This window comes from Mytilus trossulus, chromosome 4 (assembly GCF_036588685.1).
Source record: "Mytilus trossulus isolate FHL-02 chromosome 4, PNRI_Mtr1.1.1.hap1, whole genome shotgun sequence".
In the NCBI taxonomy this organism is placed as follows: Eukaryota; Metazoa; Mollusca; class Bivalvia; order Mytilida; family Mytilidae; genus Mytilus; species Mytilus trossulus.
In genome coordinates this window covers 63,935,914-63,954,833 of record NC_086376.1, presented here as the reverse complement: position 1 = coordinate 63,954,833, position 18,920 = coordinate 63,935,914, and the positions used below count along the sequence as shown (strand labels likewise).

General features: G+C 32.0%; 2 protein-coding genes across 3 annotated transcripts; one reads left to right on the top strand and one right to left on the bottom strand.

Moving 5' to 3' along the window:
- Positions 1-881: 881 nt before the first annotated feature.
- LOC134715747 (uncharacterized) lies at positions 882-4,486 on the bottom strand. Of its 2 annotated transcripts, none has more exons than XM_063578147.1 (2): positions 4,362-4,486; positions 882-2,068 (listed from the first exon to the last, which is right to left on the bottom strand). In XM_063578147.1, the coding sequence occupies exon 2, from the start codon at positions 2,065-2,067 to the stop codon at positions 1,018-1,020; it is 1,050 nt and encodes a 349-aa protein (XP_063434217.1). In that variant the 5' UTR covers position 2,068; positions 4,362-4,486; the 3' UTR covers positions 882-1,017. The 2 variants fall into 2 exon arrangements, with proteins under 2 accessions (XP_063434217.1, XP_063434216.1); XM_063578146.1 differs by lacking the exon at positions 4,362-4,486 and adding an exon at positions 4,195-4,287.
- Positions 4,487-6,057: 1,571 nt separating this feature from the next.
- Positions 6,058-16,236, top strand: LOC134715745 (uncharacterized). Its single transcript, XM_063578144.1, has 5 exons — positions 6,058-6,615; positions 9,068-9,243; positions 10,793-10,908; positions 11,265-11,481; positions 15,603-16,236. The coding sequence occupies exons 1-5, from the start codon at positions 6,468-6,470 to the stop codon at positions 15,939-15,941; spliced, it is 996 nt and encodes a 331-aa protein (XP_063434214.1). The 5' UTR covers positions 6,058-6,467; the 3' UTR covers positions 15,942-16,236.
- Positions 16,237-18,920: the final 2,684 nt, after the last annotated feature.

Genomic DNA, 18,920 nt, shown 5'->3' with positions numbered 1-18,920 from the left:
TCTGACGTGGAGTAAAATTGTTAACTAGGTCAAGATCTATCTGCCCTGAAATTTTCAGATGAATCGGACAACCTGTTGTTGGGTTGCTGTCCCTGAATTTGTAATTTTAAGGAAATTTTTGTGTTTTGTTATTATCTTGAATATTATTATAGATAGAGATAAACTGTAAAGAGCAATACATGTCGGCAAAGTAAGATCAACAAATAAGTCAACATGACCAAAATGGTCAGTTGACCTCTTTAGGAGTTATTGCCCTTTATAGTCAATTTTTCGTAAATCTTAGTAATCTTTTACAAAAATCTTCTCCTCTGAAAATACTGGGCCAAGTGCATTATAGATAGAGATAATTGTAAGCAGCAATAATTTCAGTAAAGTAAGATGTACAAACAATGACATCATCACCAAAAAACAATTTTGTCATGAATCTGCGGCCTTTATTTAAGGTGAGCGACACAGGCTCTTTAGAGCCTCTAGTTTACCTCTTTATTTTTTTTTTCTACATTAAAGTTCGTCTCCCTTTGATAGATCTCTCTCCTTTCTCCCGCCCTTTCTCTCCTTTATCCCGCCCCTTTCTCCTTCCTCCCGTCCCCTTTCTCCCTGTCTCCCGATACCCTTTCCACCCTCTCAAGTTTCAAGTTGATTGGACTTCAACTTCATCAAAAACTTTACCTCGACCAAAAACTTTAACCTGAAGCGGAACGAACGGACGAACGAACGGACGGACGAACGGACACACAGACCAGAAAACATAAAGCCCATCAATGGGGCATAAAAAAACAGGAAACAAGAAATATTTATGAACCACATCAACAAATGACAACTACTAAACATCAGATTAAACATGTTTTAGGGCCTCAACTAATGAAGAATATAGTATAAAGTATGGAGAAGTCGAACAATTTTATTATATTGCAAAAATTGATAATTCAGCAATTGAATTTAAAAACAACTGAAACATTCTTTATTCTAATTTAACAAAATTGAGACAATATAAACAATTTTCTTAAAGTTTCAACATTATTTACGTAGCCAAATTACATCTTGTGTAGGCCAGTTGCCCATACTTGACTTCCGAAGTTGTCGCAAGTCCTTTGGATTGTAAGGAATAAACGAATGTTGCTCTAGAAAGTTTACAATGATTTGTCCCGAAGATTTGTTTCGATGAAAGATCCATTCTATCTGTATACCTTGAACAAATATTTTGTCAAAAAACTGATATGCTCTTTCTAAAGCCTTATGCTCAAATCCCTCAATGTCCATTTTAATGAATACTCTTGGAAATAAATTAATAAAAGGAAGTGTCAAGAGATCATCTAATACTATTGTAGAAATATTACTGTAATGTCTTCCAGAAACAGTTTTGCCTTTCACTGATTTTATATAGTCTGCGTTTTGATCAATGAAAGTTCCGCCAAAGTTTTTATCGTCTGCTCCTAGACTAACAGTTTCGTGTCTTGACGAAACTGCATTCATAATCAGATAAACATCTTCGAAGTGTGATTGGTTCACAGATGCACATAATTTTTGTACATTTAGATTTAAAGCGTCAATAGCAATAACCTTTCTTCCCAGTTTAGCAAATGATAGCGAGTATGTTCCCAAATTTGCGCCAATATCTATGAAGTTTAAAGTTGGATCTGATTCCATAAACTTTGAGATAGTTAAAATTTTGTCTTTATCAAAACTTCCAGTATTTATAATCCTTCTAGAAACCCATATATCCTTCTGTGGGTCGTGCACGTGAATTGGAAGATTACCAAACGGTGTCACCAATGTAGTCACCGTATCCTTATGAACACTTTTACAAATATCCATTCTTGGATGCCAAACTCCTAACAGGTCGTGACTCCAAACACAAATATTACGTCTTTCAATCTTTCTCACGTTTAAGTTTTGTTGAGTGTTAGGTTTTGAATCTTTGATCTTCATGTCTGTTGTATCAGATAAAGTACCCGTTTCAAATTTTGTGTCATCAGGTATTGATCCAGGACTAGTAATGATCATGTAAATAATGCAAAAGAAAAATAATACGCCTATTACTATACATATCTGTTTTATGGCTGCCATTCTGAAATAAAACCAAAACACATGGTCAAATGATTTAATTAAATATGTTTTCGTTCAACAGGATTTGTCATTTTAAGAAGTATATGGTCAAACAAGCCTCAACTCTGTCAAGATTTTGAAACATCTCTAGCTCTCTTTTTTTTTTTTTTCAACATTACAACTATCAGATAAAACAAAACTGTTCATAATAACATTTTGTCATTTTGCTGGGGCTTAGTTTCTTCTGTTACCCATTATAACATCAATCTTGTTATTTTTACTGTGCGCATTTCTGTGGGTTTTTTTTTCTAGATTGGCTGGAGGTATGTAGGGAGATGATTGAGATCTCAGAAAACATGTTCATACTCGCTCCAAAGTCAGGAACATCTGGTCTTTGTAAGTCTTGTATTTACTTTTAATTTTTGTTCAAATTTATATGTTTCGGAGTGAAGTACCTATAGATAAAAAAGATAAGAAGATTTGGTATGATTGCCATTGACAGAGACAACTATCAAATAACTTGGATGTAAACCATATTATATATATGTAAACGTACGGCTGGAAATTGAACGATGAGCAAATTAAATCCATATCGTATCTGCATACCGTATATTCAGCTATACTTTGAAAAGGAATCCGACATATAAACATGAGAAACAATTCAAACGAGTAAACCAACATCCTTATACATGACAAAACAATTACCGAATATCAAATATAATAGACACAAACGAACGACAACCACCGAATTAAAAGTTAATGATTCAGTAAAGACACTTTAAGAATGTTGAGATCGGTCAATCCTCCGCTGGATAACATGGGACAGTGATACAATAGCACAACATATGGACAAACTGTCTAATTTAAAGGAGATTGAATCATAAGATCATCGCAAAGCACAAATAGACAACCAATGAAATAAATATAAAAACAAAGTACTGATCTAAGGGTATTTGCAGTTGCTGAAAGCTTTTTAAAATTCAATTATGCACAGCTTATTATATATCACGTTTCCCACACTAAAATACCAATCAGAACATATCAAATGGAGTAAGTATAAAGACATGCATATACTTGTGCATTGCCAAGTATAAGTATCGACCAGACGTAAGACCATAAGTGTGAGTACTGCAATAAATAGTAAGTTATGTTTAAAAAATAAAAAAAATATTGCTAATAGTTTACTGCCGATAAAAGTATTATTCTAATGCAATTAGTTTATAACGATAATTTTCATTGGACGTTGATAAATATTTTGAGGGGTTAGATTCCACGTTCTACCAGTCCGTAACTAAGAAAGCCACCATTTTGAATTCTGGGATATGTAATTTCTCAAAAAATAAACAAGATATTCGCATTTTGAGCCTCAAAATCTTCTTTTAGTCTATATTGAAACCATTCTGAAGCGTACGAAAAGTAAAAATATGTTTAGTATTGATGTTTAACATCCAGAGTAAGCACATGACGTCACATTGTTTAGATGCTAAAGACAATGCAACAGTTTCGCGGACTTTTTCATTTATGCCATTTTTAAGCCAAAGTATTTATCAAATGACATTTATTTTCATATGTGGCATTAGAATGGAGATAACTGTATTGTATTTTAAGCTTGGCCTTCGTAAAACTTGATTTTACTGTCGCAAATATCCGTTTACCTATCTCCGCTCCGCGTCGCTAGGTAAACTCAATTTGCGACAGTAAAATCTACGTTTTACGAAGTCCAAGCTTAAAATACAATACAGTTATCTCCTAATTTAATTATCTCATTCCAGGGAGTCAACCATTGTCACATACAAATACTTCCCAATTCACCACAAAGAAACGCTAAGACTTACAGGGGAAAAAATACATCGAACACGCAGAACTGAACTACAGTCAACGGGGATTACGTCGTGAAATTTAAACTCCCCCTGTAAAAAGCGAAAATGTTGGATAAGATAGGCTTAGCATATAAACGTCCTTCCAAAGTTATTTATATTTTTCGACCCAGATGGGATACTATATTAGCTTCATAGAAATTATAGTATGCAGCAAATTCGCATAAAAAAGTAACGATGTTTTGTAAATATATATGAAAACAAACCGAAAATAGAACACTAAATGGTACAATTATCATCGACTCTCTCTATATATATTTCTTCACCTTACCTGAACATGAACCGGTCGTCATATTATAAAATTTGTAACGATGACAAATACATTGTGAAGGTATAAGGTGTGCGTAATCAAAAGTACACTAAAACATGCTTAAAACATTGTCTAAATCACTTGCTCAATTTTAATTGAAGCTAAAGGTAATTTGATATTTTACTTACTTGCACGTGGCATGTCTAACAGATTTATAATAAATCTGAAAAAGGAATAAATAGTGTACGAGGACATGACAACTTATTGTTTATTGCCTGTGGTCATTGTCACTTGGACTATAAACCTTGTATCCATACTTTCAACAAAGGTATATATCAATATATGTACATTTTGGTGTACGCATGCCATTGCATGACATGGCAATCAAATACAAATTAAAAATAGAAAAATTGAAAATAAGCGAAAGCCGGGGGATTAAAGTATTGAGAGGGTAATTATTTAAAATCGTTATATGAAAGAATGAAAATTCCATTGAAAATAAAAAAAAAAATCAGTCTGGTCTCAAAAGCTACGGTTTGATCGTCGATATTAAGCTCCTTTTAAATTTTTAACTTGATTTATATAAAATTTACAACTGATTTCGTTAAAATTATTCTGTAAAATTATTAGAGAAAGGTACTGGCAATACATATTTGTTATTATCAATAGAATAAAACAGTAAATGAAACACTTTCTGATCGTATAATTATCCAAACGATTTATTTTTATAAATAAAGGCAACAGTAGTATACCGCTGTTCAAAAACTCATAAATCCATGGACAAAAAACAAAATCGGGGTAACAAACTAAAACCAGAGACAGTATTATATGTCTCTGCTAAAACAGAGGGAAACGCATTAGATATAAGAGGAGAACAACGACATAACACTAAAATGTAACACAACAGAAACGGACCGAGCATCAGACAACATCCCACGAGAATAACAAATATAACATGAAAACCAAATACATGAATTTGGGATAGGCTAATAAGTACCGTGACACGTCTTATCGCAATATGAATTTATACTCAAAAATAAGAGAAAACAAACGACGCAACGTTAAAATGTAACACACACACAGAAACGGAACTATAATATAACAATGGCCATATTCCTGACTTGGTACAGGTCATTTTTAAAGGAAAAAATGGTGGGTTGAACCTGGTTTTGTGGCATGCCAAACCTCGCACTTTTATGGCCATGTGAAATATACTGACATCAAAATGACAACACAACAACACAGGACTACAATATAAATAAATTGGAGAACACAATTGACAAAGAATCACTCGAACAACAGCCAACAAAAGGCAGCAAGTTAAAATTTTAATACGCCAGAAGTGCATTTTGTCCACACAAGACCTACTAGTGACGCCCAGATACAAAAGTTTGAAAGCCGAAAAAAGTACAAAGCCAAGTTGAACAGCATCGAGGACCAAAAGTTCAAAAAAGTTGTGCCAAAAAACGGCAAGGTTTTTCTGATAGTTGCCAGGACATCCCTATTATTTAGAATAATTTATACTTTTGCATACAGTAAATTTTATAAAATGACTATTACACCCTCCCCCCTTTTTTACGAGACCGTATATTTTATGATGTACACAATCTGTGAAATATTGTTTTATTGACACCAAATGTAACTTTGGATACCCTTCCTTTAATATAGAATTTTGTCTTTCTCTAGACATTTTTTTTCATTCATGTGGACAAATTTCGAAAATATATAAATATGAGTTGGGAGACATCGTATTGGTGCTCTGGATAAAGGAGGAAGATACAGACATTCAAACATACGTATCCGGAAAGCGTATGGATTACGGTTTCGGATTAGAATCTGTCTCTAATTTCCGGATTTTTTTTTTGTAAACAATTAAAACAATAACAAAGATGCAGGTACAATGTACGTGTAGTAAATTAGGGAATAACATGCATTTGAAAATTACAAAGACCAAATATACAATTCAAACTACTGTAATTGTCTCACTTTATTCCATTCACATATTTTTTTTCATTAACTTGCGTCATCTTTGATCTAGAGTCTTACCGGATATTTCATAACAACGTGATATTCCAAAGTTTATGCACGTTAACTCAATAACTGTGAACACTTATATGTTTCAGGGTTATTTCACCACATCGTAATTACACAGTGATACACTGTGAACAAATGCATGTAGCATTATCCTTTAAAATCATAGTGTAAAATTATTCGACTGATAGAAGTAGCCATCTATATTTTTATCAAAAGAATTTTTAAGAAAGAACTACCTTAGCTGTACACAGAGGCCCAATATGTTGAGTTCAGTTAATGTTAACGACATACAAGAATACTCTACTAATTCCAAAACCAATGATGAAAAAGAATGTCGTCTTTCTAAAAGACTTTGCTATATCTTAAGATATGGAGCCTTGAAAGAAGGATTGGAAATTTCTGAAGGAGGTTTGTAAATTTTTCAATCTGAAAATTCTTTTATAATTTCATGAATGTAATATTAAGTAATTGTGTGGTTTAACTCAAAGTGAGTAGGAGCAGGAATAATTGAACCATACTTCTGGATACTATGTCATTGGATCTTGAGATCGCCATCAAGTGTTAATAACTGTTCTTTAAAATATACATGTACATGTACATATAAAATGTATTCTTCTGATTTCAGTCTAGAGAGACATATTGTTCAAATATTTTTTTTGTAGTTGTTTATACATTTATGTAGTTTGTCCATTATTCAAAATTTTGATCAGACTACAGATGAGGACAATGAAAATCATGAACATGATGAAGACATGATTTTACATGGTATCAGGTCCGTTCGCGCCCAGTACACTTTGGCACCCTACACGTTCGCACCTTGCACGTAGCACCCAAGGTCCGTTCGCACTCGAACAATTGAATAACAGTTGAATAATTGGAAAATCATGATTGTTGTTTTAAATTGCTTTGGTGTAAATACTGAATGTATTTATAGCTTGGTATGAGTAAAACATTGAAGATTTTAAACGAAAAACACAAAAGATAATTGTTTTAACAGCTTGGTTCCTTTGATCTGAAACAATGAAACAATAAAATTTATTCAACACACACAAAAAAAAACGTAGTCAGAATCTCACTTTATTTTGAAACAAGTCAGTAAAACATAGTTATAGATACACTAACCAAAACATGATTGATTAAGAGTTATTCAACACAAAATAAAACTGTGACAGAATCCCACTCATGACTTTATAAAGAAAGGATTAATATTATTTTTTTTAACACTACACTTTCCGAAACATGATTATTATTTATTCAACACACAAAAAAAATGCTGTCTCACTTTATTTTGAGACAATGACAACAATTATACTTATAAGAATACACTTGCCAAACTTGATTACAAAGTTATTTAACACAAAACCAATTAAAATTGGTCGCGAACATGTAGGATGCGAAAGTGAAAGGGGGCGAACATGAGTAGGTGCGAACGTGAATGGGGGCGAATGGACCCGTATTCATTTTACATCTCAAATCTTGAGAATTTTTGAGGGATTGTAAAAAAAAATACTTATACATGCATGACATGTACATTGTACAATGTACATGTATAGAAGTATTTTTTTGGAAAAAAATAGGGTGAGGTTATAACTTATACAAGAAGTACCCCTGAATTTATTTTCCTTGACGACATGCTAAATTACAAATTTATAAATATAATAATACTGCAAGCTACATTGTATGTGTATGTAAATGTAGTCCTTTATATAATATTTAAATACAAAATGTACATGTACATGTATATACGAGGGCTGTCCGTAAGTTCGTGGACAAGCTACAGTCTGCTTAAAAATAGCATTTCAGGGGAATTCTTTTTGCATATTTGTAATCCTGTACTATATCCTAGTTCAATTATATCAATATTTGTCCAATTTTAAATGCGAAATAATAACTTTTACTTCATATAAATGTATGCAATAGAGAACCGGAGCACAGCGAAAATATCACATAACATGCAGGCTGGTGTTTTCAAATGTTTGTTATTTTTAGTTTTAATATCCGCCAAAAATACATGACATTTGCATTGTGACGTCGTCAATAGTCTTGACGTTACAACTGATAAATTTGAATGGTCAAAATTTCGAAATGGTGGCGAAATCTCGATTTGAAGCATTGAATCCAGAATCGGCCTCACTGAAAAAACGGACGTTTACGGAAAAGGTGGAGCAGTGGGCAATTATTAACTTTTGTGTAGACATCAGAAAAACGCCAACAGAAACACACAAGTTCTCAAAACAGTCTGAGAAACATAGCAAGACAATGCACTGGCCAACACTTCTTTGAAAACTAGTCCAGAAATTGATTTACTTGAATTTGAATGTCTGCAACATCCTCCGTATAGCCCTGACTTAGCGTCAATGGATTTTGCAGTATTTCTGCATATCAAATCTTTTCTTAGTGGACAAAGGTTCGACGATTTATCTGAACTAAAACAGGAAACTTGTAATGAACATAGCTTAAAAATGAAAACAGACAGTTTGAAAAAAATATTTGATTACTGTGTAATAAGATGTAAAAAATGTCTTGCTTTGAAAGGAGACTACGTTGGGAAAAGTTAAAATGTTGTCGTCGTCGACCTCAGAACATCGGAAACATTTGTTTTGGTGCTCCGGTTGAGAGTTGCTTATGATTTTTGAATTGATGAACAAACGATAATACTAGCAGGTACTGAAAAAAATTTGAACACTTAATCAGTAAATCATAAAATTTGATACATACTTGTTTTATATATTTTGAACTGGTAAATAATATTTTATTGAGATTGTCCACAAACTTTACGGACAACCCTCGTATGTGTTAACATTTATTCCTGTAAAATCTGGAGGGGATTTGTATTCAAAATCTTTGTATTAAATTTCAGGTTTTGTTGATGTGTCTCAGATGATGGAATTAAAGATGATGAAACATCACTCTCTAGAAGATGTTTTACAAAATGTAGAAACATCTATGTCTCACAGAGGTGCCAAGAGATTTGAATCACAAACAGAAAACAGCAAAACTTTCATTAGAGCATGCTTCTGTCGTAATTTTGAACTGGTATGTACATGTATGTAGGTAAAATGTACATAATTAACATGATTAAATGATCAAACTCTGTCTGTATATATAATTGGTCATAGATATAATCAGTTTAAAGGAAATATATTGGTATTGGACTTTGAAAATAAAAAAAATGTGTTTGAAACTGCTGATGTATATTTGGTGAAGCATTAATTTTATAATTCAAAAGTAGCACTGGCATATTATATTCATATGCACACTGATGGATTCAAGCCCAAGGTTAAGGGAAATGGACATGAAATGAAGAAAGACTCAATGTCATGCTTCCAGTCATGCCAGTAAAGATGTACATTGTAAAAAAAATGTTTTATAATTATTTTTTTTGAAAATCTAATCACGCTTATAGAAATAAATAAATACAACTCTTTGACACTAAACTTATTATACAGAGATGAACATGTAATTGAGAGGGAAACATGTAAAATCATCTGAATCACATTGTAAATATATGTCAAGTGTGATGTACTGTATACTACCTATTATATGGAACTATTTAAGACTATTAAAAACTAGAAAATAATATACAAAGGCCTACAATGTAGGTACACATATCAGGCAAATAAATAGTAAATTGTTAAAGATTTGGAAAAGCCTGTATACATTTTGTTGATAAAGTCAATAGTTTCCTTGTTATTGGTTAATTATGCCCCACCTACGATAGTAGAGGGGCATTATGTTTTCTGGTCTGTGCCTCGGTTCGTTCGTCCATTCATTCGTTAATCCCGCTTCAGGTTAAAGTTTTTGGTCAAGGTAGTTTTTGATGAAGCTGGATCCAATCAACTTGAAACTTAGTACACCTATTGCTTATGATATGATCTTTCTAATTTTAAAGCCAAATTAGACATTTGACCCCAATTTCACGGTCCACTGAACATAGAAAATGAAAGTGCAAGTTTCAGGTTAAAGTTTTTGGTCAAGGTAGTTTTTGATGAAGCTGAAGTCCAATCAACTTAAAACTTAGTACACTTATTGCTTATGATATGGTCTTTCTAATTTTAAAGCCAAATTAGACATTTGACCCCAATTTCACGGTCCACGGAACATAGAAAATGAAAGTGCGAGTTTCAAGTTAAAGTTTTTGGTCAAGGTAGTTTTTGATGAAGCTGAAGTCCAATCAACTTGAAAAACTTAGTACACTTGTTGCTTATGATATGATCTTTCTAATTTTAAAGCCAAATTAGACTTTTGATTCCAATTTCATGGTCCACTGAACATAGAAAATGAAAGGGGGAGTTTCAGGTTAAAGTTTTTGGTCAAGGTAGTTTTTAATGAAGTTGAAGACCAAACAATTTGAAACTTAGAACACATGTTCCATATGGTATGATCTTTCTAATTTTAATTCCAATTTAGATTTTTTACCCAATTTCATGGTCCATTGAACATGGAAAATGATAGTGCGAGTGTGGCATCCGTGAACTTAGGACACATTCTTGTCTATTTTATATATTTGTAGATCACATATCATGAAGGTTCTAATGTAAGTTAGTTTCCTTATTAATGTTTTATTTATTTTATATATTTGTAGAGCACATGTCATGAAGGTTCTAATGTACCAACACTGCTGGCTAATTGTTTAGACCATATAACTTCTAATATAAATATGTATGATCTTGAAGACTTTCCTGATGAGTATTTGATTAAGTGAGTATGTATGTATATGATCTACTGCTAGAGACTATCTAAAACTTGTAGTCAGGTGAAAGTATTTGTTTTGCTCTGTGTTAAAGGCCTTGTGAATTTGAGATACTTTTTCATTGCAGTTTGATTTAAATTACAAATGAAGGAATATGTTTATCAGAATTTTTGTAATTAAAAAATGATTTTTGCTCTAAATTTGTGTTAAAAGACTCACTGTCACTCTGAAACGAAGAACAGCAATAAATCTGCTCTTCCTTTGCTTTTTTGTGTGTTTTGCTGTACATTTACTGATTTTGTATAATGGATATATATTCTACATTGTTTCTTTTCTTTTATTTGATTTCTTTAAACTTTCACAGTAAGATGATTCATCGCCTCAAACGACAAAAGAAATTGAACAACTCAACATTACGACAGTTACTTGTTCCCATTTTGGAACACCTTGACCTTGATGGTGTGTATGTTACAGAGGGCACTATCAAATTGATATGGAGGTCATGTCCTAATTTGAAGGTCATTAGTTTGAAAGACTGTGGATATGTGTCAACAGACAATTTAATGGAACAATTACTTAAGGTTAGTACAGTTCTTGCAAAATGATTTTGTAAATATTTTTTTTAATAAAAACAGTCTTATAACAAATTTAACAATAATATGAATAAACAGCACTATTGCTGTTGTTCAATAATCAAAGTAAAATTAGATGTTTCATACCTGCCAACTGTCACTATAATCTATTTGCGGGGGATTTCCCCCATGGAGGCTCCCAAATTGAAATTTTGAATGAACAATTTTGTCCACAATTTTAAACAAAACAATTAATTTTACAATGACTGTAGGCTTATAAAAGTATAAAGAAGCCAAAAATCAAAATTAAAATGTATTTGAAGGTCCCTTTGAAGATTTTTGTACGACCCCAAAAAAAATTTGGGATCGTACATGTATAATGGTATGATGCAACGTCTGCGTTGTCTGCGTCCGAAGACACATTGGTTTCCAGATAATAACTTTAGTTTAAGTGAATAGATTTTCATGAAATTTTTTCAGAAGGTTCAATACCACAAAAGGAAAGTTGGGATTGATTTTGGGGATGATGGTCCCAACCGATTAGGAATTAGGGGCCCAAAGAGCCCAAAACAAGCATTCCTCTAGTTTCCGGATAATTACTTGTGTAGAAGTATTTCAATTGCTCTGAAATCATACTGCAATGTTTAAAACCACAAGTATAAGGTTTGGATTCATCTCAGGGGTTATGGGGCCAAATTTTTGGAGTTAAAGGCGAAAAAATATGTCAAAACAAGCATTTGTCTAGTTTTAAGACAATAACTTATGTGTAATTGTACTACAATGTACCATATAACAAAGGGGAGGCTGGCATTTAGTTTTGGGTTAATTGCCCAAAATATGTAGGAATTAGGGGCCAAAAGAAGCGTGTTTCTAGTTTCCAAACGTTCTTGACAATAACTTGTTTAAGTGTATGGATTCTCTTTGGAATTGTTCTACAAGGTTCAATACTGCAATGGAAAGCATGGGATTGAGTTTAAGGGTTATTGCTCCAAGGAGGTTTCAAAAAGTGTGGGGGGGGGGGGGGGGGTATTTTTGGTTTACCATTTTTTGAAGAGCTTCCTTTTTTAGCTCATCTGGCCCGAAGGGCCAAGTGAGCTTTTCCCATCACTTTGCGTCCGTCGTCGTTAACTTTTACAAAAATCTTCTCCTCTGAAACTACTGGGCCAAATCAAACCAAACTTGGCCACAATCATCATTGGGGTATCTAGTTTTAAAAATGTGTGGCGTGACCCGGTCATCCAACCAAGATGGCCGCCACGGCTAAAAATAGAACATAGGGGTAAAATGCAGTTTTTGGCTTATAACTCAAAAACCAAAGCATTTAGAGGAAATCTGACATGGGGTAAAAATGTTTATCAGGTCAAGATCTATCTGCCCTGAAATTTTCAGATGAATCGGTTAACCTGTTGTTGGGTTGCTGCCCCTGAATTGGTAATTTTGAGGAAATTTTGCTGTTTTTGGTTATTATCTTGAATATTATTATAGATAGAGATAAACTGTAAACAGTAATAATGTTCAGCAAAGTTAGATTTACAAATAAGTCAACATGACCGAAATGGTCAGTTGACCTCTTTAGGAGTTATTGCCCTTCATAGTCAATTTTTAACCATTTTTCATAAATCTAAGTAATCTTTTACAAAAATCTTCTCCTCTGAAACTACTGAGCCAAATTAATCCAAACTTGGCCACAATCATCTTTGGGGTATCTAGTTTTAAAATTGTGTGGCGTGACCCGGTCAACCAACCAAGATGGCTGCCATGGCTAAAAATAGAACATAGGGGTAAAATGCAGTTTTTGGCTTATAACTCAAAAACCAAAGCATTTTGAGGAAATTTGACATGGGATAAAAATGTTTATCAGGTCAATATCTATCTGCCCTGAAATTTTCAGATGAATTGGACAATCGGTTGTTGGCTTGCTGCTTTCCAATTGGTAATTTTTAAAGAAATTTTGCCGTTTTTGGTTATTATCTTGAATACTATTATAGATAGAGATAAACTGTAAACAGCAATAATGTTCAGCAAAGTAAGATCTACAAATAAGTCAACATGACCTAAATGGTCAATTGACCCCTTAAGGAGTTATTGCCCTTTATAGTCAATTTTTAACAATTTTCATTAATTCGGTAAATTTATGTAAATTTTTACCAAATATTTTTCTCTGTTACTAATGGGCAAGGTTCATTATAGATATAATTGTAAGAAGCAAGAACGTTCAGAAAAGTAAGAACTTCCAACACATCACCATCACCAAAATACAATTTTGTCATGAATCCATTTGTGTCCTTTAATATGCACATAGACCAAGGTGAGCGACACAGGCTCTTTAGAGCCTCTAGTTTTCAAAAAATTTCAAATTTTGAATGTTGAAAAGTTTCAAGAAAAAATCTTCAATTGCACAGTATTGTGCAATAGATTTGTGAGATCTTTGGCCACATTAATTTCGTGACAAAACCTATATTATGTCAAAAATTTGATCACAATCCAAATTCAGACAGAATCAAGCTTGAAAATTGTGACAAAATTTGCCCCAACTGTTCAGGGTTCAACCACTGGGGTTGTATAAAGCTGCGCCCTACGGAGCACCTGGTTTAGGACTATGACAGCCATCTTGCATGGAAAACCCCCATGGGCATTTTGAAAAGTTGGCAGGTATGATGTTTGCAGACATTTGTAGCAATGAATCTGATATGTTATAGAATAAACAGAGAGGTAAATGAAATGTTCTTTAAGAATGCACCATCAGCAATCACCAAAGTTAAAGTTCATATTAACTGTGACAAAGTTTTAAAAAAACTAAAACAACAAATATGGTGAAGTTAAACTATCATACATTATATGAATAAAAGAAGGTTTAGTGTATATAAGTCAATGAGAAAACAACCGAACTATGAACAAGAATGCACACACTGGAATGTCTAGCCCGCTTTACTATGGTTGAATTTATGTTGAAAATCTGTAATATGAAGGTTTTACTACAAGTATCACATAAACTTAACATTATCAATGATCCATGAAAATGGGGTCACAGTCAAATGAGCCATGACAGACAGTCATAATCATTGAACACAATCATTCCATACATCAAACATATATAGTGGTCCTATTGCTTATAGATCATTAAAAAACAGATCAAACTCAAGAATCTTAACATCGACCAATGAACCATGAAAATGAGGTCAGGATCATATATGAACTCTGCCAGAAAGACATGTGCATCTCACAATCATACCATACTATTAATCATAGTATCTGATAAAGTCAGTGGCAAAGCCCCTGAAAATATATCATCAACCAATAAACCATGAAAATGATGTAAAGGCAGATGAATCCTGCCAAACAGATATTATGCAACTTACAATTATTCCATACACTAGAAATGCTAAACACAATTAATGTATTGCTAAAATTACAAATATCAATTAAACTGACAAAATTATGAAAACTGAACATGTATTAATGGGCCTTGAAAATGAGGTCAAGGATGTACATGTATGAAACCTGTCAGACAGACATGACCACCTTATAGTCATTCCACACACAACATATAATGGACCTATACACAATGTAGCTACTGCTTATAGTATCTGAAAAATATGAGGTCACGTAGTATGAAAAGTGCCAGTGTGCCACTGAGTTGACCTACATGTATTGCTTGTAGTATCCAAGTTAAGCACTTGACCAAGAAGACTTAACCTTAACTGATCTATGATATGAGATTGAGGTCAGATTGACCCTGTTGGATCGACATTTAGACCTTGCAAGGAATCAATATACCAAATATATATACATTATCTTATTACTCATAATAAGTGAGTTTTTTACATGACAACAAAAAAATTCAAGAATTCACTGAACCATGAAAAACAAGGCCAAGGACAATGAATTATGACCAACAGAAACTATGTTTCATAATGTATCTACATACAAGGTATGAAGCATTTAGATCTTCTACCTTTCGGACATTTAAACAAACAGTCTACAACTTCACCACAAGATTGTATACCCTTAGACTGGCATTCTGTGTGGAGATGTTTGTCTCTCAGTTAATTTAGTCACCTTTGCATATATGTACAAAAATAATGTTAATGCATTTGTTCCTTCATTTATTTAAACTTTTTTCGTTTCAGAATTTGCCAAGCTTGGAATCTATTAATTTGTGTGCATGTAAACATTTAACAGACAGAACGTTAAAGGCTTTGTGTAGATACAGTAAAAACTTGCGACAATTAAATCTGAGTTGGATACGGACCATGTCTGAAAAGGCAATTATAGATTTAATGATTAAATGTACACAATTAAAACATTTAGATATATATGATCATAAGATATCTCCAGAAGGAAGAAGATGCATGGTTGACATTGCTAAACCTCGAGGGTTGACTGTGGTATTAAAAGGATTAAATGATCAACAAGTAGCACCTGCAAATCCTTGCTTAATGTTACCTAATTTTGGATTAACATGGTAAAAGGAGTTTTTAATATTTTGTATTTAAAAAAAAATGAATTTAAGCTTAATTTAGTCACTAAGTGAATATTTTCATTTTATTATGATGCAAAAGATGTACTGTTTCTTCAGTTTAAAAATAAGCTTTTATCTTAAATTATAAAAACCAAAATTAAGTACAAGATTAATCACTTGTGTATATTGTTTTAAGAAGCTAAATTGTTGGAAGGAATATTTTAATTAAATTCTAATTTAATTGATGCATATGATTGGTTTCTGCAAAAATATGACTTTTCAATGAAAAATTACAAAAATAAAATTCACAATGTATTGAAAATTTAATATAAAGTTTTTTTTATATTTGCCACTATCAGGAAGTGTTTTGTTATATATATATATTGATTAGGTATCTGTGATATTATTTCTAAATTTTACATTGTATGTTGTTATAATGATTATTGTTATAAAATATTTGGGTAATAAACATTTTTTTATGATTTTTATCATTCTCTATCCTAATGCCAGAAAGTCATGTAAGATTCTGCTAATACTTAACCATTATTGTCTCTCTCATTGCCCTTGTACCTTGAATAGATAAAATATGTGCAGTGCAGGGAACATTGGAACTCTGTTCTCTTATTGACATTCTTATAAGTTTGATAAATGTATATGTTCCCTTTCTTTTTAATTGTGTAAATTGAAAGAACTTTGAATTACTGTGGATTCATTATTTTTCGTTGAATACCAATTTTCGTGGACTTCGTTGGTACAGGTTAACCACGAAATTAAATGTTCAACAAATGACAAATTTATATGGGCTATTTCAAAAAAAATGATGCCTTTCCTTTAAACCTTTGTCAGTCTCTTGTATGATACTATATCTGTAATGTTTTTAGGTCAGATAATGTATTATGATTAGTTGGTCCTAACTACCAAAGATAATAGCAATATGTGCTCTGTTTCAAAAATATTGTCCAAAATTGTACCTCAAAATGTCAGGAGTGTAACGCTTTTAGTGTGACATTTAGAAGAAAGCATGTGCATTCATTGATGATATAGAATAAATAAGGGCAGATACAATACCAAACAATATCTTTCATCCAACTATTATATCTTGACTATGATTTCTTGTTTAATTCTTCCATATATTTACATTTTTATGAGCCTCATAAGGTAAGTCAAATAAGTTTGTGTTAAAAAAAAAATGTTAGTAAAAGTCAATATGCTGCCAGAAAATGTCTTTGTAGGTGAAATAACATGTTTCTGTACATCTTGCACGATTTATTTTTTTTGGTAAGTATCATAGCTTGGCACAGGTGCATCCAGTTGACCCTGAAGTTCTACTACTGGAATATTATGGTTACAATAAGAGGACTACCCAGGTCTGTCAGGAGTGTAACAACTGGGTTAAGATGTATTTTTTTTAGAAACAATGTTGTTATAGTTGTTGTTTTTTCTTGAATTTCAGTGAACATTACCTGTTACAGTTTATCAGTAACAAACATGCCATTATTATGGCCTTCATTGCTTTTGTATGCTCAATACTTCAATGTCAGGAGTGTAACACAAAAAAATGCCTTATTTCAATCTTATTAGCAAAGGTAAGTTATTGGAAGTAAAACAAGCTGACAATTATTATAAAATGACATTACTACACCTCAGCTTAACACAGAATACAAGTCTACATCATTACTTTTTAAATTTTTGAACTAAAATTGCAATTGAACTAGCTTGTTTAAATGTGTTACAGTCCTGACATACAAGTATTGAGCATAAACAAGCAATAAAGGCCATAATAATGGCATGTTTGTTACTGAAAATATGCAACAGATGGTGTTCACACTCAAATTCCAGAAAGGAAAACCAATAATAACAACATTGTTTCTATAAAAAATAACATGAATGTTACACTTAAACATTTTAAAGCGTTACACTCCTGACATTTTTGGGTACATTTTTGGACAATTTTTAATATACAGAGCACATACTGCTACCATCTTTGGTAGAACGAACAAACTTATCATTATACATTATCTGACATAAAAACAGCATATATATAGTATCAAACAAGAGACTGAACAAGGTTTAAAGGATAGTCATCTTTTTTTTAAATAGACAATTAGCAAAATTTGTAAATATGTAAGAAGTATATAATTTTTTTAACCTGTTCTTAATTTGCACTAAAATAATATGTGAAATATAAAGACTCTACAATTGATTTCAGGTCAGTTTCAGGTTAAAATATTGTAGCAATAAATTATGGTCAGGAGTGTAACATTTGTTACACTCCTGACAAGTTTCTGATGTAGCTTATCTATAACAAAATTCAACATGATTCTTAATTAAAATAATTGTAACATCTTTACAATGTTATGAGAAAGCTGATCTGTCTTGTAAAATTGATTTTTCTGCACACTATTCACCAAAGATTCTTAAAAATTAAAGTGTAATTCTCATTAAACATGTTAAAAGTTTGCTCTTTGCTCAGAAATTAAAAAAATATGTAATCAAATATCTAATAAATTTATTTATTTGTGAGATTGTAAATTTAAAATAGATATCATTACTGATTTTCTAAACATTCCATTAAAAAACAGTCTAACAGTTACTGAAAAAATATGTCAGGAGTGTAACAAAAGGATAGAAAACACATGTTTGTATTTTTTAAATGAAGAAAACTTAGAATTGACTGAAGCAATTGTTGTGAAATTTTCAGAGGATGTAATTAGATCATATATGTTTGCTTCCTTATACTTTTTATATAAAATTAAAGCTTTTGCAAAGAGATATAAAAACTTTTGAAATAAGATATTAAAGAATACACTAAAAATTGGTGAAATTTACATATTTAAAAAAAAAAACTGTTTATAAGTAAAAAAAAATGCAGCAAAATCATTTAGTACCTTTATTGCAACAAACAAAAAAATTACATTGATATTTATATTCTTATTTATGTTTGTCAGTTGATATTATTATTATGTTGTTTCCTTTGAAAAGTGGA